This window comes from Vicugna pacos, chromosome 21, assembly GCF_048564905.1.
Source record: "Vicugna pacos chromosome 21, VicPac4, whole genome shotgun sequence".
Taxonomy (NCBI): domain Eukaryota; kingdom Metazoa; phylum Chordata; class Mammalia; order Artiodactyla; family Camelidae; genus Vicugna; species Vicugna pacos.
The window spans coordinates 10,489,057-10,506,027 of NC_133007.1; the positions used below are offsets into that span (position 1 = coordinate 10,489,057).

General features: G+C 34.8%; 1 protein-coding gene across 5 annotated transcripts in view; it reads left to right on the forward strand.

Moving 5' to 3' along the window:
* The window catches only part of COP1 (COP1 E3 ubiquitin ligase), a 166,951-nt gene that overhangs the window by 6,243 nt on the left and 143,737 nt on the right, over nt 1–16,971 (forward strand). For 3 of the 5 annotated variants that reach the window (XM_072946062.1, XM_072946061.1, XM_072946064.1), the window contains exons 2-4: nt 4,022–4,081; nt 11,126–11,223; nt 16,855–16,931. In XM_072946062.1, the coding sequence (XP_072802163.1) occupies nt 4,022–4,081; nt 11,126–11,223; nt 16,855–16,931 (235 nt within the window). The remainder of the gene's footprint in view (nt 1–4,021; nt 4,082–11,125; nt 11,224–16,854; nt 16,932–16,971) is intronic. The other 2 variants (XM_072946063.1, XM_072946065.1) reach the window with 1 other exon arrangement.

A 16,971-nucleotide genomic window follows, 5' to 3' on the forward strand; every position in this document is an offset into this window, starting at 1 on the left:
CATATCCTTGCCAACACTTGATGTTTTCAGTCTTTCAGATTTTAGTGGGTATATGTAGTAGTATCTTATTGTCACAATTTGCATTTTCTTAATGACTAATGAGGTTGAGTATACTTCCATGTGCTTATTTCCATTTGCACATCCTTCATAAAATGTCTCTTCTAATCTTTTGCCTATTTTTCTCATAAGTTGTTTGTCTTGAGTTGTAAGAGTTTTTTCTATTTTATGACTACGAGTCTTTTATCAGTCCTGTGTATTGTGATGTTTTTCTGCCAGTCTGTTGTTAGTTGTCTTAGCAGTGTCTTTTGAAGTGCAAAAGTTTAAAGTACAATTTATGGATTTTTTTTTTCTTTTACGATCTATGACTTTTGTGTTCTATCTAAGAAATTGTTGTCTAAGTCACGGAAGATTTTCTTGTATATTCTAGAAGCTTTATCTTTTTTTGTGGTTAGGTATATAATCATTTCATGTTAATTTATATATATATATATGTGTGTGGTAAGGGTGGAAGATTTTTTCCCCTCCACTGTAGATGTTCAGTTATTGTAGGACCCATGTGTTGAAAAGTCCATCTTTATTCATTAAATTTTCTTGGAACTTTTCTCAAGAATTAATTAATGTGTATAAATTTATTTCTGGAGTCTTTAATCTGCCCCATTGATCCATGTGTTTATCCTTATGCCAGTACCACATTGTCTTGATTCCTGTGTCCTTACAGTAGATATTGAAATCAGATACTGTGGTTTTGTGCCTCTTTTCAAAGTCAGTTTAATTATTTAGGGCCTTTGCATTTCCACAAAGATTTTAGAATTATCCATTTCTTTTTTTAAGAAAAAGCATGCTAGGATTTTAATTTGGGTCAGTTTGAATCTGTGACTCAATTTGGGAAGATCTGACATCTTAGCAATATTGACTCTTTTAGCCGTGAACATAGCATGCTTCTCCAGTTATTTAGGTGTTTAATTTCTCTTAGCAATGTTTTATATAGTTTTCAGTGTTTGGATCTTGCATGTATCTTGGTAAGCTTACCTCTAAGTACTTTGTGTTTTTGATGCTGCTGTTAAATGTTATTTTAATTTCAATTTCTAATTGTTGCTACTGTATAGAAATAAAATTTATTTTTGTATATTGACCTTGTATCCTGTGAATTGTTAAATTCACTTACTAGTTCTAGTAATTTTTTCGTAGAACCTGTGTGATATTCTGAGAAGACAGTCATGTCACCTGCAAATCGAGATGGTGCCCTTCTTTCGAATTTTATGCCCTATTAACTAAATTTTTAAACAAAGACTTTGCATTTTTGTTTATGCGTGATACTAGTCTATGGTTTTCTTGCAATATGCATGTATGTACATACACATGTATATCTTTATGTATTTTTGGCTTTAGTATCAGCTTGTATTAGTTTGCTAGGGCTCCCGTACATAGGTACAGACAGGGCAGCTGAAACAGCAGAAATGTATTTTCTCACTGTTTCAGAGGCTAGAGCATGATGGTATTGGCAAGTTTGAGTTCTTCTGAGGCCTCTCTCCTTGGTTTGCAGATGGCCACCTTCTTGATGTGTCTTCACAAGGTTGTCGCTTGGTTTGTGTGTAGTCTGTATCCTATTGTCTTTTTAGGACACCAGTCATATTGTGATTAGGGCCCACATATATGACCTCATTTTAACCTAATTACCTCTTTAAGGCTCAGTCTCCAAATACAGTCTTCTGAGGTACTGAGGGGTAGGATTTCAATATATGAATTTGGGAGAAGACACAATTGAGCCCATCACCCAGGGTGATACTGGACTTCTGACAGGAGTTGAGAAATGTTCTCTCTCTATTTTCTGAAAGAGTTTGTGGAGTTGGTATGTTTGGTCGAATCCGTCAGTGAAGCCATACTATTTGTGGAAAGCTTTATTTACTCCTTCGGTTTCTTTGATGGATGGAGAACTGCGCAGGCTCCTTATTTCTTGAGTGAGTTTATTGAGACCTGTTTTCGTGGTCCATCATAGCTGTATCTTGGTTAATGCTGCATATGCATTCGAAGAAAATGAGTATTGTGCTGTGTGTAGCCTGGTGTATTCTCTACATGTCAGTCAAGTTGGTGGATGTGTTAGGCTGTGTATACCCTTGCTGATTTTCTATGTACTTGTTTTGTCAGTTACTGAAAGAGGAGTGTTAAAATCTTTAACTGTTTCAAGTATAATCGTGGATTTCACTATGTTTCCTTGCACTACTGTCAACTTTTGTTTCATGTGTTTTGAACCTTGGTAAGTAGGGCACACACATTTAGAGTTGGTGGATTGATCCCCTTGTCATTTTAAAATGTCCTTGCTTATTCCTGGTAATATTTGTTGTTCTGAAATCTATTTAGTCTGTTAAGGTAGCCTCTACAGCTTTCTTAAGTGTTTGCATGGCATATTATTTTGTCCTTCACTACTTCTATGGTCTGTTTTAATATTTAATAAATAGATTTCTTGTAGATAGCATTTAGCTGAGTCCTTTTTATTTTATACGATAATTTGCCTTTTTAATTGAATTGGTTAGGCTGTTTGCATTTTAAAGTAATTATGATGTGCTTGGTTTTATGTGTACATCTTGCTTGCTCTTTATTTTCTGTTTGTCTCATCTATTATTCCTTTTTTTCTTCCTTTCCTATCCTCTTTTGGATTAGTTGGGTATTTTTAAGGTTTCTGTTTTGTTTCCACAGTTGATTTATTAGTGATAATTGTGTTGTATGTGTGTGTGTTTAGAGGGGAATGCTTGCTCTAGGGTTTGCAATACTTATTTTTAATTTTTTATACCCTACCTTCAAATGGCATTACATCATTTCATGTACAGTGTAAGAATTTTGCAATAGTATGCTTCCATTCTGTAGCATTCTTTCCAGTTACTCCCTCATGGCCAGAAGTGTAAGTTAAGTTCCCTTTTCCTTTAAAAAAAAAAAAAACTGAGGTAAAATTCATACCTCATAAAATTACCACTTTAATTATTTGAAGTGTACAGTTTAGCAGAAAGATCTCTTTCCCCAAATCTTAAAAATGCTCTTTTAGCGGTGCTGTTTAAAAGGTTGGTGTGTTAATATCTAGATCGAGAATTTGGATGTTTACTCTTGTCCATTTAACAGTTAAGTTTTAGAAAATTTATCAGTGTTAGGACCGCACAGTTTCATCCAAGGAAACAGTTTTTTTTAAAGTCAAAATAATATGTGGAGAAATTAAGACTGTGTTATTGGCGTAAGAATAGACAGATCAGTATTAACGAATAGAGAGCCCAGAAGTAGACGCACATAAATATAGTCAACGATCTTTGACAAAGCAGCAGAGGCAAAACAATGTAGAAAAGATAGCTTTTCTAGCAAATGGTGCTGAAACAACTGGATATCCACATGCAGAAAAATGAATCTAGAAACAGATTTTATAACTTTAACATCAGGTCTCAGTTCCCTCATCTATAAAATGGGTCTACTAATAGTTACCTGCCAACACTGTGCTGTTGAACGGACTAAATGAGTTAATATGTCATTGCTTTAATGGATATGCATAGTTTGTGTTAAGTATTAGCTCTCATTACCATCTTCACTACCTAGAAGAGTTACTGAAATTGGAATTTAAATTTATCACTCAGGAAATTACTTTTCTTTGAGATAGGAAATAAAAGGATTCAGATGAACAGGTCTAGGTAAGTGCTTTTAAGTACAGGGATGGTTGAAAAAATGGTAGAACTTAAGCACTCTTGTAATTGTGTTCACTTTCAAAAATTATGGGCAAGTTAAAGTATTGGGGCCAGTTAAACTTTTCATTTACTTTATCTTAGAACTTGATGTCCTCTACGGCCATTTTGAACAAATTGTCATTTTACCAGCATTTCCCTAAAGCTCATTCAGCTCAGTAGAAATTTCATCTCTCATTGATGAAAAGTGTGAAGACTTAGCTGTGTACTGAAATACGATTTTGTTAGTATTGTTATTGGCTTTTTTCAATTAGTAACCACTCTACTTTAAAAATGTATTAATTATTTTTCTGTTTTCTTTTTAGCCCTATCTGCTTTGATATGATTGAGGAAGCATACATGACGAAGTGTGGCCATAGCTTTTGGTAAGATGATTTTATTTAGTGAAATTGCCTTTTGGCAATTTTTGATTTGTGTGTAAATGTAGCCAGTGAGAAGTTAATGTTTTTAAAACTAATTTTGGTTATTTTGAATCGTATTTCTGTGACTGATATGTCTTTACAAATTCAACATCTCAAGGCAGTAAACTTGGTTAGTGCATAATTTCTATGAAGTTTTACCATTGGCCTTATAGATGGATTTTAAAACTTTTGGGTTTATTAATTGTTTAAAGAGCTTTGACTGCTGTTTTAAGAAATTGGGTGATACTGTGTAATCAGGATGAAGCATGAAACACCTTTAACTCACTTGGGATTAGATATGAGGGCCATGAAAGCAGTCCAGAAGGTCGTTGGGAAAGGATATTAGAGAATTAAAAAGTTATGTATCCTTTTCTGTAACATTTTTACTCAGTGCTATCTTTAGGTTGTATGTCACGTTAGTCTGTGTTTTAAAAAATTTTTATTTGTGATAAAATACACGTAACTTATAATTTACCATCTTAACCATTTTTAAGTGGAGTAACATTGTTAAGTGTTGTTCACATTGGTTGTACAATTTCTAGAACTTTTTCATCTTGCAAAACTGAAACTCTGCCCATTGAACAAGTCTCCATTTCCCTTTCCACTCAACCTCTGTCAGTCACCATTCGTTGTTTCTATGAATTTGACTACTCTGGGTACCTCATGTAAGTGGATCGAACAGTAGTTGTCTTTTGTGACTGACTTATTTCACTTAGCGTGGTGTGCTCAGGTTTCATCCATGCTGTAGCATGTTTGTGCATTCATCTACCTGTGGACTCTGGGGTCTCTTTCACCTTTTAACTGTTGACATTAATTCTGCTTTGAACATTAGTGTATAAATATCTCCTCGAGATCCTCCTTTCAGTTCTTTCAGGTATGTACCTGGAAGTGGAATTGCTGGATCATAAGGTAATTCTGTATTTAATTTTCTGCAGAACCTCTGTAATGTTTTTCATATCTGCAGTACCATTTTACATTCCCACCAATAGTTCACAAGGGTCCCAGTTTTTCTAATTCCTCTCCAACACTTATGATTTTCCTTTTTTTTTTTACTAGTGGCCATCCTAGTGTGTATGTAATCTATATGTTTAGTTCTTTTAATTAATTAATTTTTTTATCTATTTAATGAGGGGTGATATATTCTACTTGTAATCAATAATCTCCGTAAATTATTTACACTGTTGGTATAGTATTTCTGTTGTGTTCTAATAGTCCTTATATTCTTATTCATGTTGAAGTTAGACCCATATTTTTTATACTGAGATTGAATATGGTATCTGATAGGATGATATCCATTAGTCAAGAAGATGATTATCACCAGTCTCTAAGTCCTTTAGTTTGATCTGGAATGTGATGCTTCACTGATAGGTATATTCAATCTGCTAGTCATTAAAATTTTTTTTTAGAATAAAATTGCTTTCTTAGTTTGTATTATCTATGTTCTTTTTTTAAAATAAAGAGTATTAAAATGATAAGAACAATGTATACTCTTGGCTATAAAAACAACTTTTATTGTACAGAAAAATATAATATGAAATGGAAGTGTTTCCCTTTCCATAGCCTTTCTTTTCTACCTCCTCAAAGGGTATCATTGATAAGAAGTGATTGTATTTCCTTTCAGAATCTTTTTGCTGTTTTTTTTTTTTAAGCCATCTTACCTTCTTAAATAATTTTTATTTCCTGGTATTTTGTTTCATTGACGTTATTATCATTTGTGAATCACTTTCTGCCTAATATTGCTACTGAAATTCTGGCCATGTGGGTCTTGCTTTTAGGCTATAGATGTATGATCTTGGTCTTTTCAAGCTTCTTATTTAGCAGTAGTGTTTCCTTTGTTACATTAATTGATCCAGCACGTTAGCATTCCATAGGAAATCATATACTTCTAGAGATTTTGCGTTTTGATTACTCTGGAAAATTGGGTGATTGAGAGTAGGGTTTCTTGATCTTGATAGTATTAAATTTTAGACCAGAAAATTCTTTGTTGTGGGTAACTGTCCTGGGTATTATACATTGTTTAGCAGTGTCCCTGGCTTCTACCCAGTAGCAACCCCTTTACTCCCAGTTGTGACAACCAGAATATCTCCAGACTTTGCCACATGTTCCTTAGAGGATAAAATTGCCTGCAGTTGAGAACTGCTGATGTAAAGCTAAAAGAACAAGTTTGGTAGACCAGAAATCTAGGTGGGTCTGCAGCTTACCTTACCTTTGTCAAGTCACTCAGCCTGTCTCTTCTGTTGCTGCTCTCTAGCCCCCAACCCTCATTGTCTTCCTACCCCTTCACCTCCCCTTTCACAGATTTAAAGGTATTGAAGAGAAACAGATTGTAGGTGAAAGAGAAACAAGGTGAAAGTGAAACAGATTGTAAAGTGAGGTTTTTATTTTTCCTAACTGTCCTCCGCTAACTTAAATATTCACTGTGGCATTAAAAAAAAAGGTGAAGAGTCTGTGATCTTGCTTGACTATGTTGTGAAGTATAATAAATTACTGTTTGACTTTATAACTAGACAGACCTGGACTTTTCAATGAGTCCAATAATCTTCATGGTTTATCTTTGGGTCATTGTTGGAAAGCCCCATTGGTTTCTTAAATACCTTTTTTTCCTTCAAATAAAAATAAAGTTTAGATCCTTGTTACAACTCAAGTGACTGTATTAACCCTGTGGTGCTTGTGTTTTAAAATACCAACTAGAGAGCAGGTTTTAGGGGGGAGGGTATATCTCAAGCGGTAGAGTGCATGCTTAGCATGCATGAGGTCCTGGGTTCAATCCCCAGTACCTCCTCTAAAAATAAATAAACAAATAAATACCACCCCCCTCCAATAGCAAATTCTGGTAGGATAGAGACTATAACATTGGCAGGAGCTAATAAACTTGGAGACTGCCAGTCCCATTGTCAGGCTTGCTGAACTGTAAAACATTTTGTACTTTTCTTGTTTTAAAGAAAAAGCTGGTAATTATTTACTCAACATGTGAGTCCTGTGGAACTTGAATCATTAACAATAGCCTGTTGTATCAACTCTTTGCTAACTGGAAACCTAGCTGGTAACCTGGAGCCAAGCACTATACCAGGTCTTCGAGATTCCATCCAGCTTATTGGGCCACACAACTGTTTATCCCTTGTCCCACTTATGAATGGCAAGCCTTTCCTGGTAACAGGTTGAAGACAATATAGCAAGAACTTCTTTCGCTTTGTTCATACCCACTTGACAGTGAATCTGCTATTAGCTATAGTCTAACTGAAACTCAATGATAGAATTAAAAACTCTGGCTTCTATATGACATAGAGAGAAGATTTGCTTTGTCTTTGCCTTATCGCTGCCTCCAGCTTGTCCCCTGCCCCTGCTTCTCAGACCTCATGTCTGTCAAGTCCCTATTTACTATTTTGTGTCATTACAGATTAGTTATGATTAACAGGGTCCCTCATTGTTGCCATTTCCCAGCAAATCTGTGATCAAGCCTGGGTGTCAGTTTGCCTCTTGGGACTTCTGATGTGTACCTTGCTATTTTTCTTTGCACCTGGCTATTAAATATGACCACTGGGACTGATTTTTCTTTCTGTTCTTGTTATAGTATACCCTTCTTTTCTGAGAATTTTCTGATTATTCGGTTTTCTGTATCTACTTATCCGTAATGGGTTATACTATCCATTAGGTAGGTATATACCTAATAGAAGAAAGAGAGCAACTATATGCATCTACAGAGTGTATTCATTCTTTTTGATCTGATATATACTTACTAGGGATATAGGTACCCATTTATGTCAGCACACCATGGTACTGAATAATTTCTTTTAAGAGGTGCAGTGTGAGTAGCTATTGAAAATTTCTCAGGTGGACCCAAGATACATATCCTTTTATCTCTTCATGCCCACCTACTTTGATGACTAGTTTAGGCACTTATTCTTCTTTTGGAATCCAAAACATTGCATCTGGGCTGGTGATGGTCAGGTAGGTAGATAAATGAGAATGAATTAGAGTTATTATGGTAAGAAATATTGAGACTTTCTAGTAGCCTGTTATATGACCCAGAAGGCTGCAAAAGTACATTTCTTTTTTTTTGTTTATATCTATTTTTTCATGCATTCAACATTTATTGAGTTCCAACTCTTTAACAGGATATTGTGCTAGACATGAAGGTGCAGAGATGAGTAAAACAAATCACTGCTTTTAATGAACAAATAGAAGAGGGGCTGACAGACACATACACAGATTAAGTACAGAATAAGACAGTTCCTGTTTCTCAGACTAAGACAGGTCTACCCTGAGGTGGTCGTGAGGTAGTAGATGCTGTTAGATAAACTTGATGGATCTTGTTGTCACTGCAGTTTTATACAGTGGCACGTAATTTGACACATTTTAGTTTTGTAGATTAGATGGATATTGTCAAGTACAAAGCAGGAAAGTTATTTAAACTTCTGTTTTTGAGGACAGTTCTTTCTGGCTGTGTCCTAGGCTGTTTTTCCCTCTAGGAGAGGATGGTGTGGTAGTAAACTTACTGACAAGGTATATGATGAGGATGCTGAAGAAAAAGGAGAGGAGTATGTTCTGCTGGGTTCTGGGATAATTTTTTATCTATTGACAAGTTCTTTTTCTGGCTTAACAGTTTAGGTTGTTCTTGTCATATTACTGGCTCACTTTCTAACTATCATTTCTTTCCAAAAGCCCTTTGCTAAAGCCCAAAGTGTCGTTTAGCTTGTCTGTCAGTCCCTGTCTCCTATCTTCAATAACCTCAGGTTCTGTCCTTCATGACTTGCTTTATTTGAACTTGAAGACTTTTTTAAGGATTAAATCTTGTCACGTGGACGTACATTCTGGTAATATTAACTCATTTCCTTTTCCCCTAAGCAGACCATAAATGTTTTCATGTTGGAGCTCTCAATGTGTTGTAATCTGTTGTACCTTCTTTATGCTTTTTCCTTACCACCATAAAAATGAAAAAAAATTCAATTTGTGATTTCTTTTACTGGAATTTCCATGTAGGATATTTCCTGTCAGGTATGGAGCCTATTTTGTGGTTTTATGGTATACCTAGCTTTGTCATAGTTGCAAAAGGCGATATTGTTTCTGGAACACTGTGCAAGTCATTTGTTCAGTATGTATTTGAGTACTTATTATATGCCAGGCGTTTACTCTACCAAAGACCACTGCTACACTGATTCTCTATAATGTCCTCCTTTTCTTTGCTTTGTAAGTAACAAATATGAGATGGGAAAGTAGTTGATGACCAGAACAGAGAAACCTGATGGTTGTAGTTTTTGTTTTGATGAAGTGGAGGAAAGTAGGTAAATATAACAGTCAGCTTCAGTTTATAAAGTTGAAGTAAATTTATAGTAATTTGAATATAGAATAAAAGAAGTACTGTGTTTATAGGAACCATCTTTATTTATAAATCATCCTTATAGTTTCTTAGAAATAATTTTTTTTCCTGATTGTTAGGTGCAACACATATTTACTGTAGAAACTTGTAGACACCTACAAAGAAAAAGTTTCCCATAATTATATGATCTGGAGGCATATACTGTTAATAATTTGGTGAATGTCTTTTTCATTTATTGTAAATGTAAGCAAACACAATTTTTTAAAAACAGAAATGGGATTATACTACATCCACAGTGTTAGATTATTTTTGTTTGATAATATAGTGATATAGTGACTTTTTTCTAATGTTGATTTGATAGTTCTCTGGAGTTTAGTTGAATGACATATTAAAAGTTTTTTTTTTTGACAAAACACAGTTGTAAAGTCAGACATTATAGAAATATATAACGTAAGAAAGGAAAAATTTCTTACCGTATTTCTCCAGCTTTAACTATTGATAGTTACTAGATTATTTTTCATGGCACATATTCACATATTACAATGTAACTTTATTGGCTGTACAGCATTGCATTGGATTGATATCTACAAATCGATCTAGTCAGTTTCCTAGTGTTTTGATTGCTTCTAATTTATTTTGCTATTTACATGTAACCTTGAATTGAACACTTTTCTATATACATATCTCTGCTTATTTCCTTAGGATAAATTCCTAGAAGTAAAATCACTACATCAAAGGGGATACACAACCTGTAAGGTTTTTCTGTACAACTTGCCTTCAAGAAAAGTTGTGGCAGTTACATTTCCTACAACAGGATATGAGATTATTCATATCTACAAGTACTCCTTAACTCTGATAGTTTTTTCTGTATTTTTTCATTCTAATTGGTAAAAAGTAGTATATCATTTTAAATCAGTTTTTCATGCTAGTGAAAGTGATGATTTTCTCGTGCTTATTGACTGATTTTTGTGTTGTTGATTTTTCTGTTCTTCTCTTATTTTCTTTTTTTATTTGAATGAGTTCTTTTTATATTAAGGACATCAGCACTCCAAGAACATGGATAGTCTGCTTAACTAAATCATAAGCATTTGTTTTTCTTGGTGTCGTTATTAATATTAAAATTGTACAAACTTAAAAGATAGTACATCTTTTAAAATTTTTTATCTGGTAGACTTGTTATTTGAGTTTATTTTTAAATAACTTTTGTATACTATTACCTAAAAAAAATACCCTGTATATCATCTCCATTTTTTTAAATTGAACTATAGTTGATTTACAATATTGTTTTAGTTTCACGTGTATGGCAAAGTGATTCAATTATATGTGTGTGTGTGTGTATATATATATATTCATACATATAAGTATAATTGATTACTTTTTTCAGATTCTCTTTCAGATTCTTTTCCATTATAGGTTATTACAAGATACTGAATATAGTTCCTGTTCTACCCAGTAAATCCTTGTTGTTTATCGATTTTACATATAGTGGTGTGTATCTGTTCATCCCATGCTTCTAATTTATGATTACCTATGTATCTTTATGATGTAAAAGTATAAGCTGAAGTAAGTCACTGCTAGATTACTTATATTGAAAACGAGGAATAGAAAACTAATAGGCATTATTTTGTGACCAGCTTATTAATTTATCCTGACTTAATCAAGCCTATTTTCTTTTTTCCCTCTGCTAATAGCTACAAGTGTATTCATCAGAGTTTGGAGGATAATAATAGATGTCCCAAGTGTAACTATGTTGTGGATAATATTGACCATCTGTATCCTAATTTCTTGGGTGAGTCTTTGGAATGATTTTTAAGTTTTTACAATATTTGGTTCCCAAAAGTATGTGCTGACTAATTTATTCAGAAAACATGGCTTAGTGGTAAATGTGTCTGTCTCTCCTCACCATGGTGCTTTCCCCAGTGTCCCCTGGGTTGTGACATAGCTTCTGTACCATATGTGCCATATCATATATTTAAATTTCACCAAGAAAAATTGACCCAACTCTTAGATTCTCGGTCATGGCTGGACAGAATGTGAGGCTGAAGAAGAATGCCAGAGGTCCAGATACTGGTCTCTTTTTATCATATTTTGCATTCCTATTCTTTCTGCTTCTGGGGCAGAAGTGAGAAACATGGAGGAAAAGGTTAATGAAGTGGGGGAAGGGGGAAAAATGTGGGTGTGAGGATTCCTGGATAGGGGAAGAGAGTCTGTGAACTAGGGAGGCAATTCCAAAGTAAAACTGGGGAAAGAAAGACATGAATATGGAACTTTTGAGAAAGGAATGATAACTGGAGAAGAGAGAGACAAATATGGAACCCTTTAGGTAAATGGTAAGTAATTGGGAATAATACCTTGCTAGAGACCAACTGTGAAAAGTCCAAAAATTCTACATGTTGAAAAGCTTAAGATAGTGTGGAATGAAGTTTAATTTCCCAATGATTAATTATCAGGTATGGGTAGGCATGAAGTAGGGCACTATTGGGTGTATATCAAAAAGGCTAATTCTTCATTCTAAAGGGTAACATACTCAAGAGTTAAGGATATGATGTCTCCTTGTGTATTACATTCTGACCTGCCAGTGCTTCGGTTGCAGTTTGTTTCACCTTAATGGTGGTTTATAATAAATTACCAATTTGAACCATTCCAGCTATGGCTTTCCTTTTTATCTCTGCTCTAAAAGTACGTTGGCTATGATCCTTTTTTTCTCTTTCACTCTTCACTACAATCCACTGTTTTTTCATGAGGGAAAATCGCTGGATGATTGCATAGCAGAAAGGAACCCTGAAGGAAATATTTTGAAGATTTTCTGTTGGAATACCAAGTTCTTCTAGGTTGATAAAGTCTATGGCAAACTAGAAGAACAGACTTAGGAAAAGAAGCAATACTGAGGGGTCTGAGACCCTGTAGGACTGGACATGAGCTAGGTTATGTAAGAGGGAAACCGAAGTCCTGCAAAGCAGAATCCTTTCTCTCTGAACTCACAGACATGAATTGATGCTGCCGTGTGGGTTCTAGAATCACTTTTCTGTGAGTTGTCATAACTTGAGAAAATTACTGCTTGAATGGTAAACACAGAAAGGAATACAATGGTCTGAAGGTTTTGGTATTTACCAAATTTTTCAGGCTATATTCTTTAATAAGTCCACAAGTTAGAAATTCTGCTTTGTGAATTTCTAAATAGTGAGAGTGAGAGTGGGAGAATGCAGTATTCCTTCCACATTAGGATACCGTACTAAGATGTGAAATAATTTCATACTTTTTATGTTCTCAAATGTATATATTCAGTGAACAGTGAAGTTATAATTACTGATTTTGTAAGCTAGAAATTATCTTGGGAATGATCTAGTTTTTAACCTTCTTTTTATATGGATAAAAAGTTTTGATTTGGGGCAATTGGAGTGTATTTTATGCCCTATTTGAAGTCTTTTAATTACAGTGCAGCTTCACGTGTGATTATGTCATCCACAGAAATAACATTTCATCCTGATACGTCTATTTCTATTTTACTGCCCATCACCCTTTCCAGTCTTTACCTCTGTGCAGTGAAGTTCAGATCCTTAAGTTCTGTGCACTCAGGATGCCACTGACCTCTGTTTCTGGAAGTGCAGTACCACTTGATTTTTTCCATACTGAGAAAACTAAATTATTCCTCTCTATTGCTTCAGCTTGAGATTACATGGTTTGTATAGTGCTTGCAATTCTTCTTGGTTGGACTGATAAAACCTTGAGCCTTTTAAAAGTCATTTCATATTTCCCCTTGAGCATGGTAAAAGAAGTATGTGTTGTGTGATCCTGGAGTGTTCTAGCTATCCGGGCATCTTTTTTATTGATAGGTTAGGACTCCATTTTTAATGCTTTGTATTTACCTGAGTCATGGGTAGGGGTCTGGGCCACACGTTTTCTCTTGCAGGGGTCTTCAAACCTTTTTGCTTGGGTGACGCATACAAAAACTCTGAAAAATGATGTATACCCTCCCAGACTGATGACACGTTTTAAGTTAGCATCCACAATTTTTACTTACAAAGCTTACATGGTTGTAAAGGATGTGATTTTTAGGAGTATTGTAAATATGGTTATTTAAAAATAAACTTACCTCTTTTAAAATGCACCCATATGAATCTAAATGGCATAGTGATTTGTTACTTACCATTGATTTGAAAATAAAGACTTTTTATTAACAATGAAAAATTTCGTTCATTCCAGATCTCTTTGAACTTCTACCTAAATTGCATATTGCCCACATAATTTTATCCTTATGTATTTTCATGCTTGAAATTCTTATTGATTTACATGTAATACTTTTATGTAACAGAAAATAGAAATTAGAGACTTTGAAGTTTCTTTTGAACATATTTTCTATTAAATATTAAAAAATCTTAAATATTTTTTGTTATTGCAATTTTAGACATGCAGTTGTCTAAAAATTTTGTAAAGTATTAGGCATAAAAATTTATTAAAAATGGGCTGCTTAATGTTTGATGGTGCCTTTCTCAATTAGTTCCAGTGCCATTGATGATACTAAGACAAGCATTCTGTTTTATTTGTATTCTTTTTATTTATTTATTTAGAATCATCACAGTTTTAAAAAATTGAGATATATAATTGACATAAAACATTGTGTAAGTTTATGATTTTTACTTTTTTTTAAGTACAAGTCACGAGAAACTTTGCTTACATAAATAAATTGGTGGAAATTGAAGGAACTTTGTTACAGTAATGTCATTCAGTGTTTTGACCTCCTGAATTACATGCTTAAAAAAAAGCAGTTACTAATTTATAGGTAAGAAAATGTTTTAATGTCCTATTAGTTAGTAAGTCCAGTCCTTTCTTCAATTTTAATGAAAGCAGAGAATTGAAAGCCAAACACTCAAAAAGTATTTGGTTTCCTGATCTTTAGGTGCATGACGCACTTTTTTGTCAAGACAGATATTTTGATTTTTCCTTTCCTGCCCTAAGCACTACACTACAGCCCCTCCTTCTTCTGCCCCTTTCCCCGCCACCCCCACTTCTCTCCTGTTCCAGGGAGGCTCATGCAGGGTGAGGGGGTGTGTCCCCTCCACTCCTGCCGGGGGCTTGCTTTCTAGCTCTCCCTCTCCCTCTCCCTCCGTGGTACAGGATCTCTCCAGCTGCCCTACCCATCCCAGCAGTCTCTTTTCTAGCTTTCTCTGTCTGTGTATAAAATTTGTATATTGAATGTTCTTATCACCCTAATGAATGACCCTCTTACTCTTTAATGTAAAGATAACATGCATGCAAAGTTTAAAACCCATTTTTAAAAGTAGCCAATGCATACAATGTCTTTACTACTGCCGGGCACTGTCCCAGGTGCTTTAATGCTCAGTCCTGTGACGTAGGTACTGTTGTCATCCTCATTCCTCATGTAAGGAAACTAAGGCACAGGGAAGTCAAGTAACTTGTGTAGTGTTATACAGCCGCTAAGTAGCGTAGAACTGGGATTTGGTCCTAAGCAGTCTGGCTTGAGTACGTGCTTTTACTATACTACCCTGCCTCTAAGAAGATGGTTGCTAGAATGAAAGCTTTAGCAGTGGAAATACATTGTTCTTAGTACTATGGCTCTTATAAGAATCCAAAGAATTACAGTTATGGATGTAGAATATTCCTGTTCAGTGGTATATGAGATTTCTTGGTAAAATGCAATGTGGTATATATATTTAAGTATTACAGTTACTTAAGTTACAGTTTTTATTCAGATGGCTAATTCTGTAGCTGAAACATTAAGCTCTTATTCATGTACTCTTCTTTATTCCCATTACAGTATTTCGGGTTCTCTCCTCTATCTTCCCTGTATTATAATATTAACTTCTTGTGAGAGAATGGGCTCTTCAGAATCAGGCTCTGATCTGTCTACAAATCCCGTCTCAGTTTTTAGCCCCTATTAGTCATTAGCAGAATCACTCTGACCCTGTGTTTCAGCCATGTTGATTTTAAATCATCTTATCTCCTGCTGTTTTATGAGTTTACCTGCTCTACACACACACCCTTATCTGAATTCTTCTCCGCTTCTCTTCCTGCTTAGTGAATTTCTGTGTACCTGTTATGGCCCAGTTTTAATGTCACCTTCTATGTAAAGGCTTCTTGTTAACATTTTGAGTGCTCCTTGTCCTATGTTCTTTTAAAATCAGTTTCAATGGTAATACTAATTATCATGTTATAAGTACTACATCATATATATTTGTCTTCTTACTCTGAGTTGCTTGAATCTTGGATTGAGTCTTACTTAGATTGAGTCTTATCTTAGAAGCTTGGATTCCTAGTGTGGCCCTTGTACTGCTCTGATTTGTTCAAAAATATTTGTAGTTGGACTGTGGTATAGTGGAAAGTATTAGATAGCTGGGTTTGTATCCTAGCTCTGTCTTGTATTGCATCATTATGAGTAAGTTCCTTATGCTCTTTCTAAAATTTCCTCATCTCTAAAATGCAGATAATAACCCATAGGATAATTTCTGTAAATTAAATTAAAGGCAAGTAAATTAAACTAGCTTAGTGCTAGTTGCCCTTTTCTTTATCAGTTTTATTTTTATCAGTTGTGTGTTATAGACAGAAAAATCCAATTAAAAGTGGCTTAAACATTAAGGAGAATGTCTTGATTCACACAAAAAGAATTTCTAGAATTAGTTAATTTGGCAGTTCAGTGATATGATTAAGTTCTTTCCATCTGCTCTCTGTTCCTCCATCCCCAGCCTCTGTGTTCATTTTTTGGCTGGTCCCCTCAAGATTGCATGGTGGCTCTAAGCAGGACCAGATAATCACCCCTTAACGAAGGCAGAGAAAGAACTTAGTTTTCTCCTGTCTTTCTCTTTCTGAAAGGCAGCATACCCCTCATTTGTAAAAACTAGGTCACGTAGTTAACGTTAGCAGGGTGTATGGCTAGACTGGCTTAGGTTAGTCAAGCACTATACCTTGGGGCTGGGGAGGGATCAAGACTCTGAAAGTATGTGGCACTGGGGGAACAAAAATCAGGTTCTTGTTTTTAAAAAAAGATTATGATGGTTTGCCATGATGTTTATAGAAAAGTCACAAACGAAAAGATGAACAAGTAAAAATCTTCAGTGCCTACCTCATAGAATCAGCCAGCTACCATGCAGAGCATGGAACAGTCTCATACAGTGAAGAGCTCTCTCTCTCTAAGTGCGAAGAGTGCCATCACTGAGATGTGTTAAGAGAAAGTACATATTCTGAAGAATGCTCCTTCTGTAGTAGCAATGATAGTAGTAGTCGTAGTAGGAGTAGCTGTGGCAAAACTGTTTCTAATTTGAAATAGAAACCTAGCATTTTCTGTTTAGCATCTTTTGAAATTTGAGACTTTTTAAAATTAAATAGGATCCATTTAAAGAGAATAATTAGATGACACATTTAATAAAAACACAGATTATGTGTGCTTTTTGCTTTCTCTTTTCAGTGAATGAACTCATTCTCAAACAGAAGCAAAGGTTTGAGGAAAAGAGATTCAAATTGGACCACTCAGTGAGTAGCACCGTATGTTTCAACTCTTATTACTATTTTTAATAAAGTTCAA